Source organism: Gavia stellata, chromosome 25 (genome assembly GCF_030936135.1).
Source record: "Gavia stellata isolate bGavSte3 chromosome 25, bGavSte3.hap2, whole genome shotgun sequence".
Taxonomy (NCBI): domain Eukaryota; kingdom Metazoa; phylum Chordata; class Aves; order Gaviiformes; family Gaviidae; genus Gavia; species Gavia stellata.
In genome coordinates, this window is record NC_082618.1 from 10,544,222 (window position 1) to 10,568,681 (window position 24,460).

Below are 24,460 nucleotides of genomic sequence, written 5' to 3' on the forward strand. Positions count from 1 at the left end.
TTTGCATGATTTTCATGCACGCGAAACACATTTTTTAAATGTTCAGGACGGTAATGTTCTGAAAGGATCTCTTGGAAAAATGGAGTTGACGATATTAATTAAATGAAATTAAGAGATGTGCTGTGTCTGCATTGTTTTAACTGCAGGAAAGCTGGTCGAGTGGTGAGATGGATGAACACGTTGTTTATTTTTAAATCCAAGGAAATAATGCAATTACTGTATGCAGTTGTGGGCACCTTGATAGAAAAAGTATTGTTCAGAGGAGGTGGAAGGATGGAATGCTGATAATATTTCAAGAAAGCATTTGTATTAGCTTTGTATTTTAGACTGAGGAGGGGAAGAATGTTGAGAAAGGACCTCCTAACTTCGGCCCATGCAGTCATTTAAATGACTAATGAGATTATACCTTTTATATATGCCTACATATATTATGATTGTGAGAAGGTTTATACACAGCATTCTGTGATACTTACTAAGTAGTTAAGTGTCAACGCATCTTTTTCTCCAAATGTGACTAATTGGTTAACAAGCTGCAGTCCAAGTAATGCAAAGAGAAGAGGGATGATGCTAACAGAAACATGAAGGACACGTTGAGGGGACTGCCAAAAGAACAAGAACACAGACTTCTCAAGGACTAAGAGAGAAGAGGGGTCATAAGGGTAAAATCAGGAAAGAATCCCTGACATTTCATACTCTAGAGAAAGGAGCCAAAAGAATGCCTTGAGCATCCTCTGCTACTCTTCCAGCAGGCTTACTAGAGTGTATGGGCACAGGGCCAGGGATTTGGACCTGGGGGGAGCTGTTTGTATAGACTGAGACTTTTAACAGAAAAGGAACTGTATTGTTATACTCTTCGGTTATCCATGAAACATAACACGTCGGACTTAAATTTTATTAAAAAAAATATGACTATGTACCATGTAATTATGCTAAATTTTACATTCTGAAATGTAAATTGCTGTGATCCTGTCTGGGTGTGGCTATTTTAAGTAAAGCTGCAACAGTATGAAGTAATTTTGGAAAATACAAAATTGCATCATGTTTCGACAGTGCATCTTATAAGAAAAAGTTTTCCAAATAACACATGTGAAAAATTGTGGAACTGCTTCCTTAGAAATGCAAACTAATCTCTGTTATATATTGTTGTATGACTATTCAGTGTTTATAAACTCTTCCCAAAGAATGATTGAGCAGGTAAACTCAAAGTAATGCCATCTGCCAATGGTTGTAATTACATATGTTAAATACTAATATATTGGACATTATCCATAGAATTCCTTTTCTGTGTTTATATCATGAGCAGTCAATGTGTTATGTTGAAATAATATGTAGATGTAATATTTGGCATTCAACTGATATCATAACTGAGATGTACAAAGTTCAACAGAAGTGAGTGGAAAAGCTCAGAAATGGGTATAAAATAGAAATACGCTTTCAGATGGATGGAGAGGAGATGGCTTTATTCAAGGTAATTTATAAAATAGCTGTTCTTAAAAAGTCTAAAAGCACAGAAAGGTTAAATTTGAATGATGGAGAAGAATAAAGTGTAAAGAAATGTTCATATTTTATTAAAAATTTGTGAAAGAAAACCAGTGATTTCTTTTGTTTATTCATATATATATTTTTTGTCTTGGAAGTCCTGTTAATCTGAAATGTAAGAATTCTCTTCCTTTTTGTGCTCTTTGTGGGGGTTTTTTTGATCAAAAATAGTTATATTAAGACTTAAACTATAGTGTTCAGCAGAGCTAACTGCATATTTTTAAAAAAAAAATTATTCCAATGTAATATAAAGGTAAATTGCTTACATATGCGGTGTAGCCTTGAAGGCATCTTGTGAAATCAGAATGATTAGAAGTAGAAAGTGTGGAATTCAAATCCCTGCTGTGACATTGTCCATGAAGCATATACAATCATTATGTCCAAATAGAGCACAAATTTAGTTTTAATAATTTAGCCCTTCAAGCATTTGTAAATGGATTAAACTTTAGTAATAGAAGAGGATGATCTGAGCACCCTATGGGAAGTTAATGTATTTAGGTAGCGCTGTCTCTTGCAGTAGAATGAAACTGCAGGTTCTACATAATGTTTTCCATTGAATTAGATCCTTCTGTGTTATCAGTCTCATTTACATTTACTTGCCTTCAGACATCTTTTAATAGTCCTAAGTGGGTAGCAATGAATGTGATAGCTTGATGGGTGGACAAGGAGAGGATTTACCGCAGGTAACACGCAGAACTACGCTGAGGTAAGTGTCTTCAGGGAATCTGTCTGCTTCAGCATTATGTCTGGTAATAACTGTGATAGTAGAGAGGCGAACAAAAATTGAGAAAAATTTTTAGTAACTTGTTGCCGAGTACTACTTTGGAGGTGGTCTACGTTCTGCAAATGGACTTTGCTAGTCTGCTTCCTATTGCTGGAAAGGCAACCGTGGTAGATTTTCCACACCTTGTTCTACCCAAAGCATAAAGGGCAGTTACTGTTGTCAATCTAAGGTAGCTAGTCTGTCTTGGGTATTTCCTTTTCTTCGTTTTGCCACTACAGCACTGTGTGGCTTAGCCAGGTCTATCCAGTGCCCATGACAGGCCCACGGCTGGTTTTGTTTGGTCACTCCCAGTCCTGGCTTAATTTTGACTTGAGATGGAGACCACACCTGCGATAGTAAGAGCAGTGACTCATTCATGTGGCTCTGGTATTCAACCCTTGTCTTCCACCCTTTAGTTGTCCTTGTGGATTCTGGCTGCAGCACTGTGATTGCTGCTGCTGGAGGGGAAAGAGGGCATATAAAGAGGGATTTTGGTTCCAGTAACTAACTTCTTGTTCCACTTAACCTTGCGAACTTGTAGAGTCCCAGCTCATTTTTGAGCCCCACACCATTGTTCTTGAGACTCAAAGGAGACATGTGCCAGCCTCAGCAGATGTGGAAGTCAGTAGGCATATAATATATTTTGGGGGAATTTTCAACTGATATATTCTCCACTGTTTTTAATAGAAAAAACTACAGGTTCAAAGCCTCGCAGTGATCTTACTGCACCTGTTTACAGAGGTTTCCTCTAACTGCTGTCAGTTTGTTTCCATCTTTATTCAGAGCTGTCTCTGGAAAGTGTGAGATTACTGTCACTTTGTGATTTACAAGTAATTTATGAAACTTTATTGTAAGTGATAAAACTACTAAGGAAGCTAAGTTTTCTTTTATTAATAACAAATAGTGGTCAGCAGATGACCTCAGAAGCTGCTCTTTTTAACAATGCAGGAAGATTTTATTTTCTCTGATGTCTGTTTCCAGTGTTCAGTTATTTGTTTTAAGGTAAATAAACTTTTTGGCAACAAATTTTGTTACATTTTGCTTTATCAGTGTAAAAGGCACAAATTCTTTTGAAGTACTTTACTGATTTCTTAGCTTAGAGTTCGAGTAATAAATATTGATGGTTGTTGGATCTTTGGTAAACAATTCCCTGGCATATAGACCTGTGTCAGTGAGATGGTAACTTTTTTTTGGTCATATTTTGGGCGATGTGGCATTCAGGTTTTGCAAAGAGATTTCAGGCTGTTGAGAATTGGTTTCCTCCTTACTACATGTCATTGTAGTGTTGTGCTGTCTGACTCCTGTGAAGGGCACAACTGGTAATAGACTGCGCTTGATTACACAGAATGTCCTACATGGTTATGGTAGTATATAGAAGTTCTCTTGCAATTTTTGAAATGTCATTTATGTAGTTGTCTTGTACCAGTTTCAGTCAGCTTAATCCTGGCTACTTATTCTCACCCTGAGGTCACCCACTTTGAGCTGGATTAGTGAAACATGGTAACACAAATGGTTAATTTAAACCCAGTTTGGTTCCCTGATTTCATTCATAGTCCTGCTACATGAATCCTTGTTTTGACGTAGATGTCAGAAGGGGAGTGTGGGTGGGAATGAGTTGTTGGGGGCAGGGGAAAGGCGAGCACTGGTTTAAAGCAGCAATGAAACTACAGTGTTAAGAGAGGCAGAAGAGGGAAGTACTTAAAAAACCCCAAACTATAGGCAGTATGTGCCTGCAAAAAGACAGGCAACATTCTAATTATACTTAAATGTAGCTTTGATTTATTTATTTACATCTGGTTTAGAATTATTCCCCTGTTTTTTTAAAGATAAATTCATTATTCTAGAGTGTTCACTGGATGCATCCAGTAGGTTTATGATCCTAATTCTGCTATTTGTGAGAGGTCCTCATACAGTGGTAGATTTTGTGCTGTAACAACTTTTATACTTCAAAACCGAAGTCCTAATTACAGGAGTGTACAAATTTTCATATTAGTGATTTTGGTTTATGATGGTTTAAAAGTAGATTGTTTTGATGTGTTTAAAACTTTAACTTGTTGGGTAGATTGACAGGATGTCACACACTTAAGATGAGGTTAGTGACATGTGTTTTTTCCAGAACTGCTGATAGCCTAGAAGATGGGTGTCACTCCAATTGCACATACCATCTCTCACTGTTGTTTTCTAATCAGCAGTGAGTGTAAATGTTTCCTGATGGTTATGGTGGAAGTTTTAAAAAATTTAAGTGTTTCATTCTGTAGATTGGTGGGTTTTTGTCTGTGGGCCCCCAGATGTCCTAGCCTCTTCGGTAGGCTTGCAAAAAGGCTAAAATTTGTTGTGCAAGCATTTGTAGTTTCAAAGGGAAAAAAATCCTCACAAAGTTTAGGAGGTCAAAAAAAGTTAAAAATGTTGCATTAGCTGTTTAGAGTTGTGTCTGTTTGTAGCTCATATATTTAAAAACAAACAAAGGGCAGGGGGAAGGGATGCAGGTGTTGCAGTTAAAATCTGTGGGTTTCATTCCATGGTTTACTAATGATTCACACTTCTTTGTGGGTAATACACAAAATAGTGAATCTGTCCACAATAATTCTGAAGCTCTGCTGACCTCTGAAGTCAGCAATTGCTATTTGGCTAAATTCTCATATAAAGAATATACTCAAGGCTTTTCTGGAGAAAAATGAAAAAGCAGTACGTAACTGCATGTACACATCCTGGTTTTGATATTGTTTATTTAGAATGTAATTCAGATGCAAGCCAAGAAAATACTATTTAAAATGTGCACAACACTTTTCTTAATAGAAGTTGATTTCTCTTCCTTTATCATTCCCTCTGAAAAAGTTATATTTAAAAACAAAGTTATCTTTCCCCCTGGAAAAAGTTATATTTAAAAAACAATTTCAGCAAATAAGTCTGCTATCCAAAGTATGATTAGTGACAAATCACTTAGTTCTGGTCTTTCACAGTAATAGTTCCCCATCAGCTAGGCTTAATACTTTCTCTTTATGGTTAGATGCTCAGTGTGATACCTATAAGAAAATCTAATTAAAAGACACAGACACTGAAATAATTCTTCTATGTAAGAATAATTTACAAGTTCTGACTGCTTTAAATTCTAATACCTAATGCAGATTTCTGTCTTGTGATACTGATAAAGTACTGGTGCTTGTAGGAATAGGTTTGGGTTTACAGGAGTCCATGTTTGAAGAGCAGTACAGCATACTTGTTTTAATTTGTGCTCTGTAGTGCTAGAGGTAAGGTGAAGTAATATATTGCAGTGAGTGAGTTGGTAATTCTTGTTTACCAAAAGTAGTTGCTGTGTGTCCTAAAATTACTTACTTCCTTCATATCTCATATATCAGTGTTGAATCACTGTTGAGTAAGTTAAGCTGCAGTGTACAGATCTTTCACGTGAAAGGTAAATGCTCCAGCCCTTCCGTTGACGGCATTGTTCCTGGTGGCTGCTCTGTGGATCTTCGAGTGACTTCTGAATAGAAGTCTTGATTTCTATTGCTTTCTATTGGAAGGAGGACTTAAATACTATTGTTAGAGGAGGGTTCTAAATGGGAACAGTCATTCTAGCAACAGTTGCAGTGTTAAGATAGTTAAGGTATAGTTGATGGAAGGTGGGGTTTTTTGTGTGTGTGTCACATCTTTTTGAAGCGGTAGTTTTTGATGGCTTACTGGAAGTTCATCTCCTGTGATTGGGGCAATGAAACACTTCATGCTCTAACAAGCTCTTGATGGCTTTGAGACTATCAAAGCCTAGTCTGGAGGAGAGTTCATCTTCATTACCTTGATAAAGAAGTCTGGGGAAATAGCACCAGTGAGCAAGCAAGAAGCTGTCTTCATTGGAAGGATTCTAACAATTTTTTTTATATTGCTGTTCATGAAAATAAAAGACCCTGGAAGGACTATTTTATATGTGCTGGAATAGCTACAAAAGTGTAACAGAATTAATATTAAAAGTGTGTTTAGCTGAATGTGAGGTGACTAGCCTAAAAACCACATAAGACAGAGCCTCAGTATAAGCTGTTGCTTTTAGTTCTGACATCTCTGTTGTCCCTGTTAACTTTCTGGTTAACTTCTCTGTTTTATTCTTCTAGGTTATCTACTGTTCATTTGGAGGAATATCCAAAGGGCTGCACTTCAATAACTTGATAGTTGGATTAGTTCTACTTACAAGAGGCAGAGAGGAAGAGAAAGCAAAATGTAAGTAATGTAATTTACACAGTAACAACAGGGTAGTGGATAGTGAGTGTAAAATAAACTTACGTAAAGCAAACATAAATTGTGGTATACGAAGTCCCTATTTTTATATGTAACCAGGGCATACATTTGCCAATAAAGATAGTAATTTTTAGACATTTTTAGCTGTATATTTTGAGATTCAGTACATTTTTGTTTTCTATGCTCACCAAAATGAAATCTTTGATAAGTCATTATGAATGTAAATGTTAGAATCCTACAGAAAGACTGTTGATCAGTGTATGTGGGCAGAGGAAGGAGGACAGCATTGATATTTTTCAAAACAAATGAAAGCATCTGCCTACTGACTTCTGTCGTTTTGTCTTCATTGTTAATCTGACTTGATAGTATTTATTTTCCTTTTGATTAGTGGACAGTGGTAAAAGAAAAAGGAGATACTTCTTGACCTAAACCTTGTGGAGCTATATTGAAATTGATTCAATCTAAGGTTTTAGTCCTTCAGTTGTTGCACAGCTTTCGGCATTCTCAGCCAGTTGTAAACTTGATATTTGAAAAACGTAACTACCATAGTTGCTTAAACATATCTCTGCTTCCTCAGACATTTTCAGTCTTTTTTCTAACGAATCTGGGAGTTATGTTGTCCGTGAAGAGATGGAGAAGATGCTGCATGTGGTTGATGGGAAAGTCCCAGAGTCACTCAAGAAATGTTTCTCTGAGGTATTTCTTACAGGTTTTATCCTATTGCATTTACAGAAAAGCGAAAATTACATTGGGTAGTTTGTTTTTCTCTGACATATACATGCTTGTGCATGTATGGGAACAAATTGACCTTGTTTAAATTGGGTAGAAGCTCGTATTTTTTGTGTTGTAATATTACGTGTAATTTGTATTGATGAAAATAGCAGCTTGGTATATAAATGTAGGCATTCTCCATGCTGCTTTACTTACTGTGCTAGTTTTAAAGATACCGTTTCCCAAGGGTAATCATGTTATCCAGTAAATTTAAATACTAATATTGCTGGTGGAATTTTATTCATTAATGTGGACATTTTATTGAAATTGGGGAAGAAATCTAGAACACAGATCTGAGAGGGGAAAGAAAATCCGCATCCTGGATTTACACATGCCTGCCAGCAGTGGTTGCTTAAAAATAATAGTTTTATTGTATTACTTTTGTCTCACTGTGCCTGCCAGGAGCTACAACATTTATTTATGCTTTAGGTTGTTTAAGAGGTGTAACATTTATGAAGCTTGCTGAAGTCCTTGTCTAAACCAGGCTATTGTTACTTTTAAATATTCACAGATACTTCTTTGGCACTGGTGATCCTGATGAATTATCAGGTTTTTGTGCTTTGGTTGCTTTGTTTGTTATCAGAGGACTATGGATCAGCAAAATCTAGTCATCATTATACATTCCACTGAAAAACTGATGGACTAGAAGCTTTATTTTAGATTAGATTACTTAACTACCTAAAATTTTATTGTACTGTATTGAAAATAACTTTGGTTATGGGCATTGGCTGAGGCTGACTCACCGGTGGTATGATGTCGGCTTTGTAGGCAACAATTACATTCTTCATTCTTGGCTGAAATCATAAATCGTATGTATACTGCAGTCCAGTTTCTGGACCTGACTCGCTTCAGTGTTTCCTATTCATAATTTCCCATCAATATTGTGTGATGAATTAAACCCTAAAAGTTAATTGCAGACTGTCCAAGAAATCCAGAAATACTTTATGAAGACTTGCAGGAAGAGAAGTACGAATCTGGCTTCGTACCATTTTCCTGTTCAAGAAAATGCTGTATATTGATTTTTTTTTTTTTTTTTTTTTTTTTTTAAATGAAATAGTGTAATAAGCCACTCAGCAGGATTTACTGGCCTCTTAATCATACTAAGTCATTGCTGGAGAGTGAGAAAGTTTAATGTTCCTGCTGTGGGCCTGCCTTCCTGCCGTATGGCGGATGAGTTTATGCTTTCAAGGGTGATGTTTATAGGTACTACTATTCTTTCCTTCAGAATTATTGCATGTACTCATCTAGAAATACGAGCTTTAAAATATATCTGAGTCTTCCTCACTCTTGTTTCTGAACTACAGGAGACAAATTCACTAATAACCTCTATTGCTCTAGTTGTTCAAGTTCCGTCATGGCTCAGCTGTAAACATTACTTGCTTCAAATGCTTTTTTCGCCCCTGTCCAAAGTTTTCCTGTCCCTCTTTTTCCTTGTCCTTCCTCTAATCAATTGCAACAACACAGAGTCTTAGTGAAACGTGACACAGCTCTTGCTCCATTTACAGAAAGCAATTAAAAAAGCAGAGGGAAATTAGAGTGGAACAGGTCGTGAGAAAATTATCTTCTCTCTGATCCAAACTGTTAGAGAAATTAAAAAAAAAAAAGTAAATTGTGGGCTGCTTTTTTCTTCTCTGTTAATTTGGCAGTAGAGTTGTTTTTGCTGAAGCAAGTGGTTCCATAATGGGTTAAATCTTGCAAAGTCCGCATTGTTGAGTTACGCTTTTCCTGATTGTCTTTCATTCTCCTACCCTTGTGCTGGCTCAAATATTTATATCATCCCTTGATGAACTGGATTGGGAAACTGACTGGCTGAGAAGTAAACCCCTTTTCTGTAGCTCCTAATCCTGTAGGTTATTTTTCAGCTAGATCTGTTTTGCCACATGACTGCACTAATGTGGTTGCTCTCACGAAAGAGCAGGGATGAAGGATCAGAAACAGTGTTGATAAGAGGAAGGTTGGGACCATGCTGTCAGTCAGTAGTGTGGAGATATATATACACAGATTAAACTGATGATGGAATAGTATTGTAGCATCTTGACTTCCTTGATTTATAACTATGTGGAAGTCTATGATAGTAGGGGTATTTCTGCATGTATTTGTTGGAGAAAAATGTAAGACTCTTTAGTCTAGGAAAAAGAGGCATAAAAAGAATGAGTATCTGGAACCTGAAATAATCCATTACAATTGGAATATGACGCAAATGTTTTAGCAGTGATGGTGATTAACCATTTGAGCAACCTGGCAAAGGAAGTAGTAGGTTTTCCATTTTCTGCATTTGGCACTTGCAGATAGTCCGTGGCCAAATGCAAATTGTTGGATTCTGTAGAGGTGTAATTCAGTGAAGTTTAATGGTCTGTGATATTAGGGAAGTTTAAATAATTTGTGACTTGAAACCTCTTTCACTTTGCAGACCCCTGTTTATTTCCCATGGGGATTAGGATCTCCATATAATGAGTTTGTCTACTGGTAATAGGTTTGCTTTTATTTTAGTTAGTTTTGTATGTCCTGTAGAAATTAGTCTGGTGATCCCTATGGTTTCATGGCCACAGCTTGGAAGCCGTTCAACTAAATTGTTTAAACAGCCTCTCCAGCATTTAAACTCTGTGAATCTGTGGGGTTTTTTTTAATGTATTCCTGAACAGGCAGTTCCATGAGACATCCAGCAAGAGAGACTGAGTTAGGATATCCAGTGAATGTCACGTTTACATGTATGTTCCAAATTGGGTTTTGGTCAATAGAGGCAAAGAAATTGACATGCTACTGCAGTGATTCATCATACTATTAGTTATTCACAAATCTAATTTTTCTATGTTAAGTGTTTATATACTTGTGCAGATATAACAGAATGTTTATGATTTTATAGCACCTGTTACTTGGCACATGAAGAGCTTTTATCTATCATAATAAATTTAAGTTCATAAAAATAACCTCTGTTATTTTGCGTTTTAAGTAACCATTTTTCTTCTAATCCCCTTAACCTGAGGTTCAGAGTAAAAGACTTTCCAAAGGCCACATTGAGTAGGTGGTTGAAATGCAGAGGGAGCTGAGGAGTCTAATTTCCCTCCCAGCGCTGTATTTCAGAATGAAATGGAAAAACAGGCATGGCTCCAAAGAAAAAAATTATTTTAGTACATATTTTTATGGGAGATTGTCCCAATTCTTGTTCATACAGCTGGATGGTTCCTGTTTACTGGTACTGAGAAAGCAGAGAAAAACAGCTCACATTTTCTTATTTTTCTTACAGGGTGAAAAGGTAAACTATGAGAAGTTTAGGGTTTGGCTACTGCACAACAAAGATGCTTTCACGTTTTCCCGTTGGCTGCTTTCTGGAGGTGTGTATGTGACCCTCACTGATGATAGTGATACCCCTACCTTCTACCAAACCCTGGCTGGAGTCACACACTGTAAGTAAACGATGCTTCTTATTATGTGCATTTTTTAAAACTGTTTCAGAGTTCACAGATATAAGCTGTTGCCTTGCTGTAGTTGTTCACTAAATCTCACTACTCTGATGAGATACATGCAGTTCTGTTCAGCGAGATAAATTTCTTCTCTGTGCTAATTTGTTCTCTGATTTTTGTGGTGTAACTTGTACAACATTGTTATGTACAAGGACGCAGTGGGTCATTATTTTTAAGAGATAACAATACTGAGATTACAACACTTCTCATAGTAGAAGTTTGCTACCCAGCAAATTTTAAAGGAATAAAAAGGAAAATATCTTCTCTTCGACAAATACATTTATCTAAAGTCACTTGACATTAATACTGGTTTTATATTTGGTCTTTCAGATATAGTGGATCGTAAAACTATTGAGACAGTTCTGAAAATAATGCTCGTTTCAAAAATAAGTATTACCTCTTAATTTGCTTTCTGCAGTGAAGTAAGTAATATTCCTGGCATGTGATGTAGTCAGGGAACTAAATTAACTAAAGAGAAGCCTCCTCAGGATCTGCATTTAGGAATAATCTCCAAAGAAGAAATGCTTCCTTATGTCTATATTAGTGTAAAAGAAGGAGCAGCTGTTTTTTAAATTAAATGGAAAAACAAAACGCTGATAAATTATACTTGGTGTGCAAGTGTAATATAAGGATACATTACAGTAAAGCATCTAAGGGACTTTGGTATCCCTAGGAGAAGGATGTTTGCTATTGAGATGTCAGTGATTTGAGCAATCTGGTTGTGTTTTATGTACTCTCATAGATTTTCTTTGTTGGTGTGAGCATGGCATTTAATCTCTTTAATGGGTGGGTTACTTGAATAAAGCAACGTACATTTTTTTCTCTTGGTTTTAAATATGGGCATTAAAATTCTGTTCTGACCATCCGAAATGAAAATGCATAATAAAATTAGAAGTTTATAGTCAGGTAATTTATTTGCATTACATGAGAGACTGCAGTAGACATTGCGGTTACAGAAGACCACTAAATACTCTGAGGTCTAACAGACAAGATAGAGAAAGAGGTATGCTAAAAAAACCCAACAAACCTCTTTGAATTTGCTAGACTTCAGCCCTGGGAAAAATCTCTCAAGCTGTATCAAATTGAGATCTGCTATGCCTCCAACCTTGTCAAGTCTCCTTTGCCCTGAGTGTTCAAAGAAAGCTTTACCTCAGGCCTCTGAATGTTACCTCAGAGATTACTTAGATTTATTTTTTTTTCATGCTTTGAAATGGAAACTTCTTCTGAACAATTTTTACTATGCTTTTTGCAGAAGGTTTATTTATACTGAAACTGAGGTTTATAATTAAAAAAAAATTAAGAGCTACTGTTTTAATAGATTTTATTTCATATTTAGTGTTGTTCTCACTTCTGTTTTTTGATATACCTGTCACTGTTACCATCTGCAGCCAGGCCCTCAACTGTATTCCTAGCTATTTCAGATGTGCAAAATAAATGATTCAAGAAAGAAATTGTCTTTAGACTGAAAAGCATAATATTCTAATTTAGCCAACCGACACCTATGTTCTTGTATCAAGAAGAAAGCCTTCCTTCCTTCAACTTACAGGCTAAGAGATTTTTTTGTTTTTAAACAAAAAAATAGAGAAGTTAAGACTGACGTGCTATAATTAAAAACAAAATTACGGAGACTGGATGAGGAAATGCATGGGGACAAAATCTGTTCCAATTCTTGGAAAAAAATTGTTCAGGTGATTCCATTTATATTTGTTTCTACTATAGTAGTTACTTTTTTTTCTTTTCATTTTGTAGAGAGAGTATTTTCATCTTCTCATCTCACATTTTTCAACCTTTGGCTTAACAGAATCCCAGTTACTTAATCAGTCTCTATCAAATCAAATTGCCTCAAGTACCTCAGTTTACGTTTGAGCCTTTCTGATTGCAGGGACCTATCAGCTAATCACAGTGTCACTGCTGCTGTTTCAGCCTTACAATCCTTCCTGAGCACGCCTTCTGCAGGAGCGTAGTTTGTTTTCCATTTAAATACTATTGTCCTCTCTAACTTCCAGTTACCTCTTTGACATCTTCAACTGTACAGTCTCAAATCTTGCTTAATTGCTATTACGTGTACTGACTCCTTCATGAAGCAACTGTCTTACTCTCTGTTTAAATGTACATAGTAGACTCAGTGATCCTACCTCAGTGGAGCCATTATCTTTGTTGACATTTCAGTCTTGGATTCAACTCACTCTGCCTCTTAGAAAGGTGTAGCTTGTATTTCCTTATGGTTTAAGGTTAGAAATTCAAGTAATATTCCTGTATTTGGTTTTAATCTCTCTATGATCAAGGTGGTTTATAATAATTTCATAACACTCCTGCATATTGCAGCATCCGATACTGTAAACCGAATTACAGAAGGAAGTGTTTAGTCGTCTTTCTTTTCTAGGAAACATGCATGTGTGGTCGCTCTTTTACGTATGCTAGTTCATATGGCTACATGTTCTGTTGGAGAAGTTACCAGATTTTTAAAGCCTCGTGAAATATGTTTGCAGAGTTTTGGGTCTCTGCTGAGTATTTCAACACAACCTGTGTTCTCAGGGGGAAAAAAAATTAACTTCTGAAAAAAAATACTAATTTCTGTTGCTATATATTGCATCAGACTACTGAGAAATTCAGTGTTTTCTAGTAGTTGGTGGTGGTCTCTGTTTCTTTACTGACAGCTTTTATAAGCTGTTGGCTGAGTGTAATGAAGGTAGAACTGAGTGAAAAATTAAGTTTTCCATTGTTAGGATTAAAAAGCTTAAATAAAATAAAATATTTGAGTGTTTGAAGTGATTATTGAATCTTCAAGTGCATGTCAGATCTGGGGTCGAGCTTTTCATTGTATTCCAGAAAGCTATGTAGCTTACATGTATTTTTGAATCAGTAAAATGTTTTGCCTGCATACTGTCCACAGGCTCAGTATACTTAACCAAATTTGGAAAGCTCATATGACAGTTATATTTGGGCCTCTAGATAAAATTAAACTTTACTGTATTTTTGTTATTTTCCAGTTAAGTGTTGTAATAAGAAAACTAGAAAGTAGTTGTGCTGTGTTATGATGTCTGCAGCCCTGTATCTTTCAAATGACAGATGTGGAGAACTGACAGGAATTTAAGATAGTAGGAAGATGAACTGTTGAACTAACCTGCTGGTGAACTAACCAGCCTCCCCAAGGTCTGGACAAATACTTTCTTTATAACGTATCTGATGATTTCCCTTGTGATTTGAGACAGTATAGGATTCTCGTACAACAGATGCAAAAGTAAGGAGAATGTAAGTGCTTGAGCACTTGGAAGTAATCACAGTAAAGTATGAATACTTGGGGCCTTGCTGGTTTGTTTTTTCAGTTTAATAATTGCAGTTTAGTCAGGTCAATCTAAAGAATGAGAAATTTAGTACGGAAGTATTCTTAACACAGCTGAATGTGTAAAACAGTAAGAGCTGTTGTGACAGTTCCTTTTCTCTAAACCAAGGCTTGTTTTTAATACTTTTACCTAGGATAATGGTTGCCTTTTGGGAGAACAGGTAACTGAAGTAATGCTTAGTAAGCCTAGGCAAACGCTGTTAGCAGAATACAGTGAAAGTGTGAAGAAATCTCTTCTGCTGTAAAATGAAAACTAATCTGTGAAACTTGCTAGTGCGATTACCAATTTCTCACCTGGCTGCTGGCCTCCGGCTGGGTCACAGCACGCCCTCTCCTGGCTCAAGCTTCAGGCTCTCCTACCAAGCCTTACCTCCTCTCACAGTGTGCTTCCCATTAAACATCTTGAATAATATGTCAGAGACATGAAAAATTGCAGTGATGAGAGTAGTGAAAGTTATTAATGTTGATTTAGAAACAGGCAGCCAACACTTCATTGCAAAGCATCAGTGACTTCATTTAAATTTGCTTAATGAGCCAAGCTGTCAGGGAAACAAAGGAATTCTAATTTTTCATTTGTAAATAACACTTATTTTGGCATACAGATGACTTCAATTATATTTCTCAACACATAATTAAAAATGAAATTTTAAAGTTACAGGAAGTTGCACACACTTGCTGCTTTTAATCAAATTTTGTCCCATTTCACTTAAGTCATAAATATGAATCATTTCATCTGAAGCTACCAAAATAACTTAAGTTTCTCTTGGACCTTTGTTCCCAAAAACCAGTTTCAGGGATATGCCTCTCTCCTACACCTGAGTACTGACCAGCTAGCACTAGTTGGGATTTTCTCAGTTTTGTAGTATGATTGGGTACCTTTTGTTTGGTTGTTGGGTTTTTTGTTCTTTTTTGTTTTGTTTTGTTTTTAACCATCATATTGAATAGCATTGCAGTGGAGCATGTAAATCAAAGATAAAACCTGTCAGGGACTACTACTAACACTGAAATTCTCTGTAGGGGAATATTGCCCCGAATCATTATACATCCTTAATAATTACAAATTAAACACCTAATCTTCTCTGGTACTCTCAGTCCAATGCAGTAATTCAATAATACAACAATTCTCGGCCACTGGAGGATGTAATTTTCTTGCCTACCCTGTCTGGTTTGCACTCTTCCAAGTAACAGAGTGGAACTGACTCCATCCTACCTGCAAAGGACGTGTTTCTCTGGCTTAGTTTGGCAGACAGACGTGCAGGAATATGAGACCTGTGGAAGGGTCTCCTGCCCCAAGTGCAGACCCTGGGGCTCACTGTATCATTCCTTTCATAAGATACTGAGGCTTATTGTTTTGGTTTGGTTATTTTCCAGTTGGGGAAAACTATTCCAGGAAAAAATTCTACATGTATTTGTGGGCAGTTTATGTTTTAATTTTCTGTCAGTATTGTCCTTGGTTTCCCACAGTCTCTGCTGTCCTTGCTTTTTACCAGTCGCTATAAATGCAAGTGACTCTTATGTTTCTTCTTGATCTTCTTGTCAAAGTAAATTGAGCTCAGTTCAAGTCTGTTTCAGACCAGGTACCTCCATCCCCTGTTCCATCTCAGACTTGGCTGATACATTGCTGTCTTACTGACTCCAGGTGAGACCTCATTGGTTTCCTTCGTTTGGCTGGAAATACTTCTGCTGCTGCATCATAGGTGGTGGTTGCCTTTTTTATGACTGTGTCGTTTTGGTGTCTCTCAGTGTCTGTGATGGACTTACATACTCAGGTTTTCATTCCTTTCCCATGGGGAGAAATACTCCCATTTATCAGAGGGGTTACTGGTTTCAAACTGACAGACCATGTAATTTGTACTTCTTTGTTAATCCGGTTCTTGTGTCACTGAGTTCTTATTAAATAGCATCCTAATGCTCCTTTGAATTGAAGAGACTCTCTTCTGTTGTCAGAAAAATTAATCAAAATGCTCCTACTTTTTCTGACAGCTCTTATCTACTGAGATGCAGTAAGACAGTGTGTAATCAGTATAATAATTGTATTTTAGAACATACAGTTATCGCTAATTTAACATAATAAATGAGAGAAGCCCTGGATAACCAGACAGCATGGCTGAAATGGAAGAGTGAGTTTTTAAAACAGTATAAAATTGAAAGTGAATGTTGTGGAATTAACCTCTTCTGTCAGAGAGGCGTTTATAAACCTGTAGGGCTTTATGGCAAGATGAAGATGTGGGTCTGTAAAAGGAAAGTGAAGTGATCACTTAACTTTGCTCACATTAAAAGGCTGTCTGGATATTAAATACATGTTCTGTAGCTTGCCCACTTCAGTTGTGGTACCCACTCTTGAAACACCATCTCTTAATGATGTATGGAAGGCCACTAGAAGACAATTCTGAAGATTTTTTATTTATTAAAGGTGCCTTTAAGAGCATATTTCATTCTGTGCTGGTTTTTTCCAAGTGTGTGAGCACTTGCGCTTTGAGAGGAACTGAAGTGTGTAATGCCTCTTCTGTATGGGTTCCCATCTTAAGGCAGTGATACACTATATTCTGCTAGATAAATGCCTGGGTACTCGTGGCTGACACACACAAGGATCTTGGTTCAAGATAGAATATTCCCTTCGCTGTGTGTCTGTTTTTCAATGAGAAAAAAGATGAAAGTATTACATCAGACTAGGCCAATAAGAAAAAAGCCTCAGTGTCACTTAATCTGCATCTTGCCACTTTGTTATCCTCTTAGATCCCAGGCTATTTTATGTCTTGCAAAGCAGCTCGCTCTGCCCAGGTCCCAGACTCTTCCGTGTGTTAATTTGAAAGCGACAAACAAGTGTGTTTAGTCAGAAATACTGTTTGGTGTTCAGTCATTCGGTCTCCGGTTCTGACTCGGCCATTGCACGATGAGGAGCTCTTTCTGCGACTGGGGACTGGGTTTTGCGTGGAGGATATCATGGTAAACAGTAAAACATACCAAGTTTCAGTTAAAATGTTGGGAATATGGTATGCTTCTACTGCTGTGAACCAGAGAGGATTGTACCAATAGGTGGGTAAAAATTAAAGAATGAAATATATTGAAATACTTAGTTAATTCTGGTCGTATAAAGAATTGTAATAGATAGTGCCTGAAATGAAAACATGCTTTAAAATATTTTTCAGAGACAGAAGGTCATTCATGGGTTGCTGCCTATCTAATATTTAAGAAGGGTATACATTTCATGGAAGAGGCATTAAAATGAAGGATGCTTTTTTTTTTTTAGTGTTTATCACTGTCATGCAACCTGACTGGCAATGACAGTGTGGCAGCTGGTTTCAAATGAACTCATTTTTAGTAGATTTACAGTTTCTCAGGTGCATATTTTTGCTGAAAAATGTTTACCTGTTCTTCCTTTACCATATGAAGACTGTAGCTTGAGGTGTACTTGACATTATCATTCCTCTGATTATACTTGTCTAATTCTTACAGAATTGAACTAAAAAATACTATTCGTAATTTTACAGATCTGAAAGGTTTTCATATTTTTAATGGACAAATGATGAGGGAGACATAAAATAGCATATGGTAGTAAACTGCTAGTACCTGGTTAAATTTCACAGGTTCATAATATCTCTATGTGACCTCAAATAATTATATCATGTATTTAATTGACAAAAATGAATACTTACTTGGCCTAGAAAGCCAGTCTGTTCTGATGTTTTGAACTATATTGTATATGTAAGATACATTTTTAAAAATAATCGTAAGTTATTCAAAATTTGAACTACTGAATGAAAGCCCAGTTCACACTTCCTGATGTGATTTGAACGGGCGTTAGGAAAAAAATTTTATACTTTGAAAAGGTAAAATTCTTTATCTATATAAAACCTCTTTAGACTGTGGCATTTTTTTCATACACATTGGTATGTTTGGATAATAAGTGCATTCTGCTTTTATCATGCTTCATTTAAGCTTCAATAACACATGCGGTTATGTGTATATATCATAAATTGCAAGAGACTTCTTTTAGTTTACATTTATGGAGGACTAGATGGTCCACTACATATCCTGAGACTCTTGTGCAAGATTATGTGCAAAAAATTTCTCTGGAGAAATCAAATTATGTAACAGCTGGCTTTTCAACTACAGAGTTAAACTTTCACGTGTGCTGTAATCCAATAAATATCTCTGTATTTTATGTAAGTGAAACTATTGCAGTGGGCTACAATTTTTTTGTCACGTTTTTACTTATATTCAACCAAAGCTGTGTAATTCTAATCAGTACAAAGAATGTTATTTACTACTTGGTCAGTTTTACTTTCTGAAATGTTTGGCTCTTGTGCAGAAAGTCAATACACTGGACCCGCCTTGGCTATAATATCCATGTAGCACTTATGCTAACACTTATCAGCTATTCTTTTGAAGACAATTATTTGAGAATTCTTTGTCTTTTAAATGACCATGGAATTTCAACCCCTGCTTGACAGATATGCAGAGAAGATGCTTTCTGATAACCTTTATTTTCTGAGATTAAAATAATAAAGCAATAAAGTTAGCACTGTAGAAACTATCTGTGAAGTACAATTTAAAAAAACAGAGTACAACTAGCTTCTACTATAGATATTTGAGAAAGGTTCTCTGGCAAAATAAATCAATCTTTCAGTTCTTAAAAATAAATAACGCACCTGCCAGTGAAAGCAGATTTCTGCAGATTTACTCTTCCTTATGTTTTTTGAATATTCTTAGTGTTGCATCATTTCAAGAATGACGTGCAACTAGCACATTTGTTATTCTTCCTAGTTGCAAAGGTAGATTAAAAGGAAGCAAAGTGATTTACATGGTCATGCTCAAGAGAGTTAGTGTAATGCTTTTGTATTTGCTAATGAGAGCAGTAATGTGTATGTACAGTACAAACTTGCCCTTTATGTGCAGTTGTTTAGGTAGTATAATAGTACTGTGATTCTCTTAATGTACTTAAGGTTCTGGCTCATGAAGTGGGTTTTACCTTTCATTTGTTATTTTACTTTTTGTTTATTTCTGTTCTTGACACTCCGTGAATCTACTTTTTCTTGTATTTCCTGCAGAACACTGGTACTCTAGTTCTAATGTCATGTCTTGCGAGCTCTTTCTTATCAGAACTGTAGCACCTTAATACTTGTAGAGGCATCAAAATTGAGGGAAAGTGTATCTATTTGGTAGATTTTCTTTCATCTGTTGATACGCTGACTGTTGTGGGGCAGGTATGTCATTAAATCATCAAGACATCCCTGTATTTCTTGGAACATACCGGATGCAGTTCTACATCGCTTGGCTGTTCTGCTTAGGATCATGAAGCTGCTTCCATCTGTGGCAGTCCTAAGCACCCACGGTATTTCTATATGCTGATCTTCAGAGAAATAACTACTCTGTTTATCTTTCTTGATTTCTAGTAGAATAACGTTCCTTTGTATGTTTAGATTACAGCTTCCTTATGTATTGGGGACAGACATTTAGCAGGGCCTGTTGCATTGGACAAGGGGTAATGGTTTTAAACTAAAAGAGGGTAGGTTTAGACTAGATGTAAGGAAGACTTTTTTTTTATGGTCAGGGTGGTGAAACACTGGACCAGGTTGCCCAGCGGCGTGGTAGATGCCCCATCCCTGGAAACATTCAAGGTCAGGTTGGACGGGGCTCTGAGCAGCCTGATCAGGTTGAAGATATCCCTGCTCGTTGTAGGGGGGTTGGACTTAGATGACCTTTAAAGGACCCTTCCAACCCAAATGGTTCTATGACCCAACCAAGAGCCAGGAGATGGTAAGCCAGGTAAAGGAATTGAGGGAGAGAGGAGAAAGGAAATCAGTTTAGTTTTTCTTCTGGATCAGTTCTCTTATCTCACTTACTACGTAAATGCACAATACCTGACAGTGATGCAAGTGAGGATGCTGCGGCGTGTGCCTGGGGTTAAGGGGGAAGGTAAACTTTCTCTGTTCAGCCCGAAGTTACGGTAGCTTAAGGTGACCCTGGCACTGCAGCTTTGGTGTGGGTGTGCTGCATGCTAGTATATGGTCTGTCTAGTGATTGTACTGAACGTACAGAGGAAAAGGAGGACGTGGTTTCACTGATGTTACTTTTCTACTTAGACTGTCTAAAAATATTTTACAGGAAGATGCTAGCCTCTTCCGCTCCTCCAACTCTACTTCAGATATTAATATTTTCTTAAAATTTTTCCAGACTTTCTGCTGATGAGGGAAAGGTATTGTGTAGTTTTTGATGCATTATATGATGTGCCTGCGGGGTAGTTACAACTAGTTTATGCTTATTGTAGGTCACCTAAGTTACTATTCTAATTAAATTACTACCCCTAATGACAGAAATAGGAAAATAAATCAATAAAATTTCAATTTGACTTAGAACTTTCTTTGGGGTCTCTTCTGTTTTTAAGCCTTACAGGATTATTATTGTTTCTGTAGGCTAAACCAGGCCAAATAGCTCAAGTTAAACCTATTAGAAAGCTGGCGTGGATTTAAAGGCTCAGAACCATCTGGGAATGGGATCACATGTAGTAGTTCTTAATATAGACAGCTTTGTCATTGCGTATCTATTTGAGAACCAATTAATTTGCACTGACCTAAAGCAGTGTTGTGACACACTTGCATATGTAAAAAGGCTAAAAGTATTGTTGAGCAGAAACTTAATATTTTTATGTACGTATTTAATCTCAAGGATAAAATGTAAGGAGACCGGCATTTATATATAAAGTTTTGAAAGAAAACACAAGTTCTTCCTCTGGCTATTTTTATTCACCTTTGCCTAGGACCTTGTTTTACTCGTTGCTGGTTTTGGTTTTTTCCCCTTCTCTAAATTAGCTGCTCCATATGAAGTGTCCTCTAGGTTTGTATAATCACTCCCCAATGTTGACTGGGTTTCTAAGTGCATCTATAGTATAAATTATAAAGTGAAACAAACTTTTATATTTGGAAAAAATTAATGCTGAGATTGTGTGTTGAAGTGTCACATTAAAATTTAGCCTTATTACTGTATGAGAAGGCTAAAAATTTCAAATAGGAATTTTTCAAGAGCAGCCAAGTACTAAATTTTTTTTTTTTTCATAAAAGTTCTGGGATTTTTTTTTTTAAATGCTACTTCACATCCTTTTAAAGGATTTAAATACCAGATACCTTGGGAAAATAAGATATTGCACATATAATCTACCTGTTCAATTCACCAAGAAGAAATGCGAAAATTAAGAGATTGCTGGAGCCTTTAGCAGTTAATTTCTGTATTTCTAAACACTTGTGACAATGTGTTATTGATGCAGAACTCCTAGATGGTGAATAGGTAAGATGATTCTGTAGATAAAGAAGGTAAAATTGGACCTTTATTTCTCTGCTGCTCCTATTTTTAATTTTTATATGTAGGAGTCAGGCATAAAAAAAACTAACATCACTTCTCTTTGTGACAAAATAATGCTTCATTTTTATTTGGTGCTGAATTCTAACATGGTCTAGATATTACCAAAAATTTCTTTTATTTTTGTTGATTATACAGTGGAAGAATCCGACATCATCGATCTCGAAAAACGATACTGGCTTCTAAAAGCTCAATCAAGAACTGGACGTTTTGATTTAGAAACATTTGCCCCCTTAGTTTCTCCTCCTATTCATCCATCTCTGAGTGAAGGTATGGAACTTTGTTCAAACATGCGAGGAAGTGATGTTGCTGTGGTGTTCAGTGTGGTGTTCAGTACCTGATGGTCTACTGACATACAAATTTTATGGCTTTAAAAGTGAGCCTATTTTAAAATGTATTTTAAGCTTAAATTACAGAGATTCATTCCACTTAGTTCTGGATGTGTGAAAATGAGAAAAGATGCGTGAGAAATCTCTATTTGTTGGGAAATCTGGAATGACGAAGGAAGTGATGCTTCTGTGTGTTGCATTCTTATTAGTTTTCAGAAAATATGTCAGACTTTATGTATAATTTGCTCTGTAGTTGTTTAAAATTTTTCATTGGATTCCTTAAGATTCTGTAATGACAAAATATACTGCTGTCGCTGAATGAAATAAAATAGAAGACCATTTTTAAACTGACAAATGTGAGTTTCATCTATTAAATGACAATTCAGCATGCAAGTCAGTATTATATCATGCAGTCAATGAAACAGTCTTCCATAATAGTGTAAGTTAAGGAACAATTTGTTCAGAAGACTTGGTCAGGAGATTTGTATGTTGCCATGCAGATATATTAATAACCAAGCTGGTCTTTCAAGTTGAAGCCACTCTTATAATAACTGGAGGTTGCAGTTGTCTAATTGCCATTTACTGCACAACATAAGGACATTAAGTAACATTCTACTTACATGCTAGTTTTTGTCTGCAGTCCTAGAGTGGCAATTTTTTTATCACCAAATGGCCAGCTTTACTGACAAGTGCCAGCAGTAAGTAGAAAATGGGAAATTCATCTGCAGTGGATGCAAGCTGTTAAAACACCACAACTTATGTTCAATTCAATAGGGATATATCCCCACGTCCTTTTGCTCGTAAGTGCGTTTTATCTAACTTAGTGATATACATTTACACAGCTGCTATCGGGAAACTTGAATGGTTTCTGGTCATCCTATATGTCTTCTGTGGATAGTGCAACTCAGCCATTGTCACTAAAAAAAATTTTTTATGGGATAAAAGTTATATGTGCTGAATGAATAGAACTCTTAAGTCCTTTGAAGGCCGGTAACTAAAACTCCTAACTCACTTAGGGCCAAATTTGCGATGGTATTCAGCGATTTTCCATAGGAGTTTTACAGGTACTTTGGAAAAGCCAAAGCATTTGGCATCTGAGTACCTTTACTATTTTGGTCCTTTAGCTTTTGTGAAAATGCTTGTCCTGACCGTACTGGTTTAGATGTACACTCTATAAATCAGTCATTACAAGGAAGACACGAGAATAAGGCTACAGTTCAGAATTCTTGATTCCCTCCCTACCCCGCCCCCGGCTTTGTTGAGCCATACATGAGTGATCTAATTCACCTTAAAAATTGTCTTAGTGGTGCTTAATTATCTTTATTACACTTAGTTATAAGTGTTTGTACTTCTTGCAAATGTTAACCATTAACCCTTTATGTAAATGCTAGGAATGACTGTCAGCTGTTTCAGCCAGATGCTGTAACAAGAGATGCTTTTGTGGTTTGCAGGTTTGTTTAATGCTTTTGATGAAAACCGAGACAATCACATAGATTTTAAAGAAATTTCCTGTGGGCTCTCAGCATGTTGCAGGGGACCCTTGGCAGAAAGACAGAAGTGTAAGTATGCAAAATGTTAACTGTTGTTTTTGGGGAAGTTTTTCAGTTTGAGCAATGAGGTTTAGTTGTTTCCACCTTTTTAGAATTTTTGTCCACTGAACAAAGTGTGTGTCTGTGAAAGGGGACAGACTTTAGAAAATTTAGTTTTTTAAAAAATTAAAGGCATTTTAAATATCAAGGCTTCCTTTTATAAGGAAGGCTGTATTTCGTAACTTACCCATAGCTTCATAGAAATTATCAACCTGTTTGGGAAAAAAAATTATTTCAGAAGTTATTTTGCAGTGTTCTGCATTATGATGCAGAAGTGGATATCTCAATATAGAAAGTGCAAACACTTACCTATTTATTATATATAATACAAAACAAATGTCCTATTTGATTGTCTTGTGGTAAATAGCATGTTCTGGCTTGTTTACTGTCCAGTTTTCAGCTGATTCCCTGCAAGGTTCTTGCGTTTTGAAATACTTTTGTTCCGTACTTTTCCAAAGCCATATTGCTGCATCTTAAAAGCTATCATTCACTGGAAGTTTCTGGATGCACATATGTTCCCTGCTATGTCACATCAGAAAACACAGCACAGAATTGCAGGAATCTAGATTTCAGTTTATTAAACACAGCTGCTCCATTTCCTCACTACCACACATGCATCCTGCCTCATCAGAACTGTCAGCACTAAATCATATTCTTGTGACTCTGCAGACTTACGTTCTGCAAGAAAAAAAAAAAAGCTGTTGAGTAGTTCTAACATAGAAAAGTAATTTGCTTTTTTCTCAGTTTGCTTCAAGGTTTTTGACATTGACAGGGATGGTGTGTTGTCTCGCACTGAACTTAAAGAAATGGTGGTTGCACTTTTAGAGGTCTGGAAAGATAACCGTACTGATAAAATACCTGTAAGTTATATTTGTCTTTTTATTTATTTGCTTCTGTTTCTTAAAGTCATCCTTCAAAAGTAGGAATGTGAATATTGTTTGAACATGGTTTCAGTGAAATGCAGGCTTCCTTCAGCTACCTTAGCTGAGGAGTATTGATAACTGGATGTAACTTACCTTGCATAACTTTGACCTGCCATTAACCAAAGCAGAATGATTTGACTATAATATATGCTGTTTCATATA

The 24,460-nt window shown here is 36.4% G+C and overlaps 1 protein-coding gene across 1 annotated transcript in view; it reads left to right on the top strand.

Annotated features, from left to right (window-relative positions):
- USP32 (ubiquitin specific peptidase 32) overlaps positions 1-24,460 on the top strand; it is an 80,934-nt gene that overhangs the window by 24,501 nt on the left and 31,973 nt on the right. The window contains exons 3-8 of the mRNA XM_059829268.1: positions 6,403-6,508; positions 7,104-7,222; positions 10,542-10,701; positions 21,596-21,727; positions 23,238-23,345; positions 24,120-24,235. Coding sequence (XP_059685251.1) covers positions 6,403-6,508; positions 7,104-7,222; positions 10,542-10,701; positions 21,596-21,727; positions 23,238-23,345; positions 24,120-24,235 — 741 coding nt within the window. The remainder of the gene's footprint in view (positions 1-6,402; positions 6,509-7,103; positions 7,223-10,541; positions 10,702-21,595; positions 21,728-23,237; positions 23,346-24,119; positions 24,236-24,460) is intronic.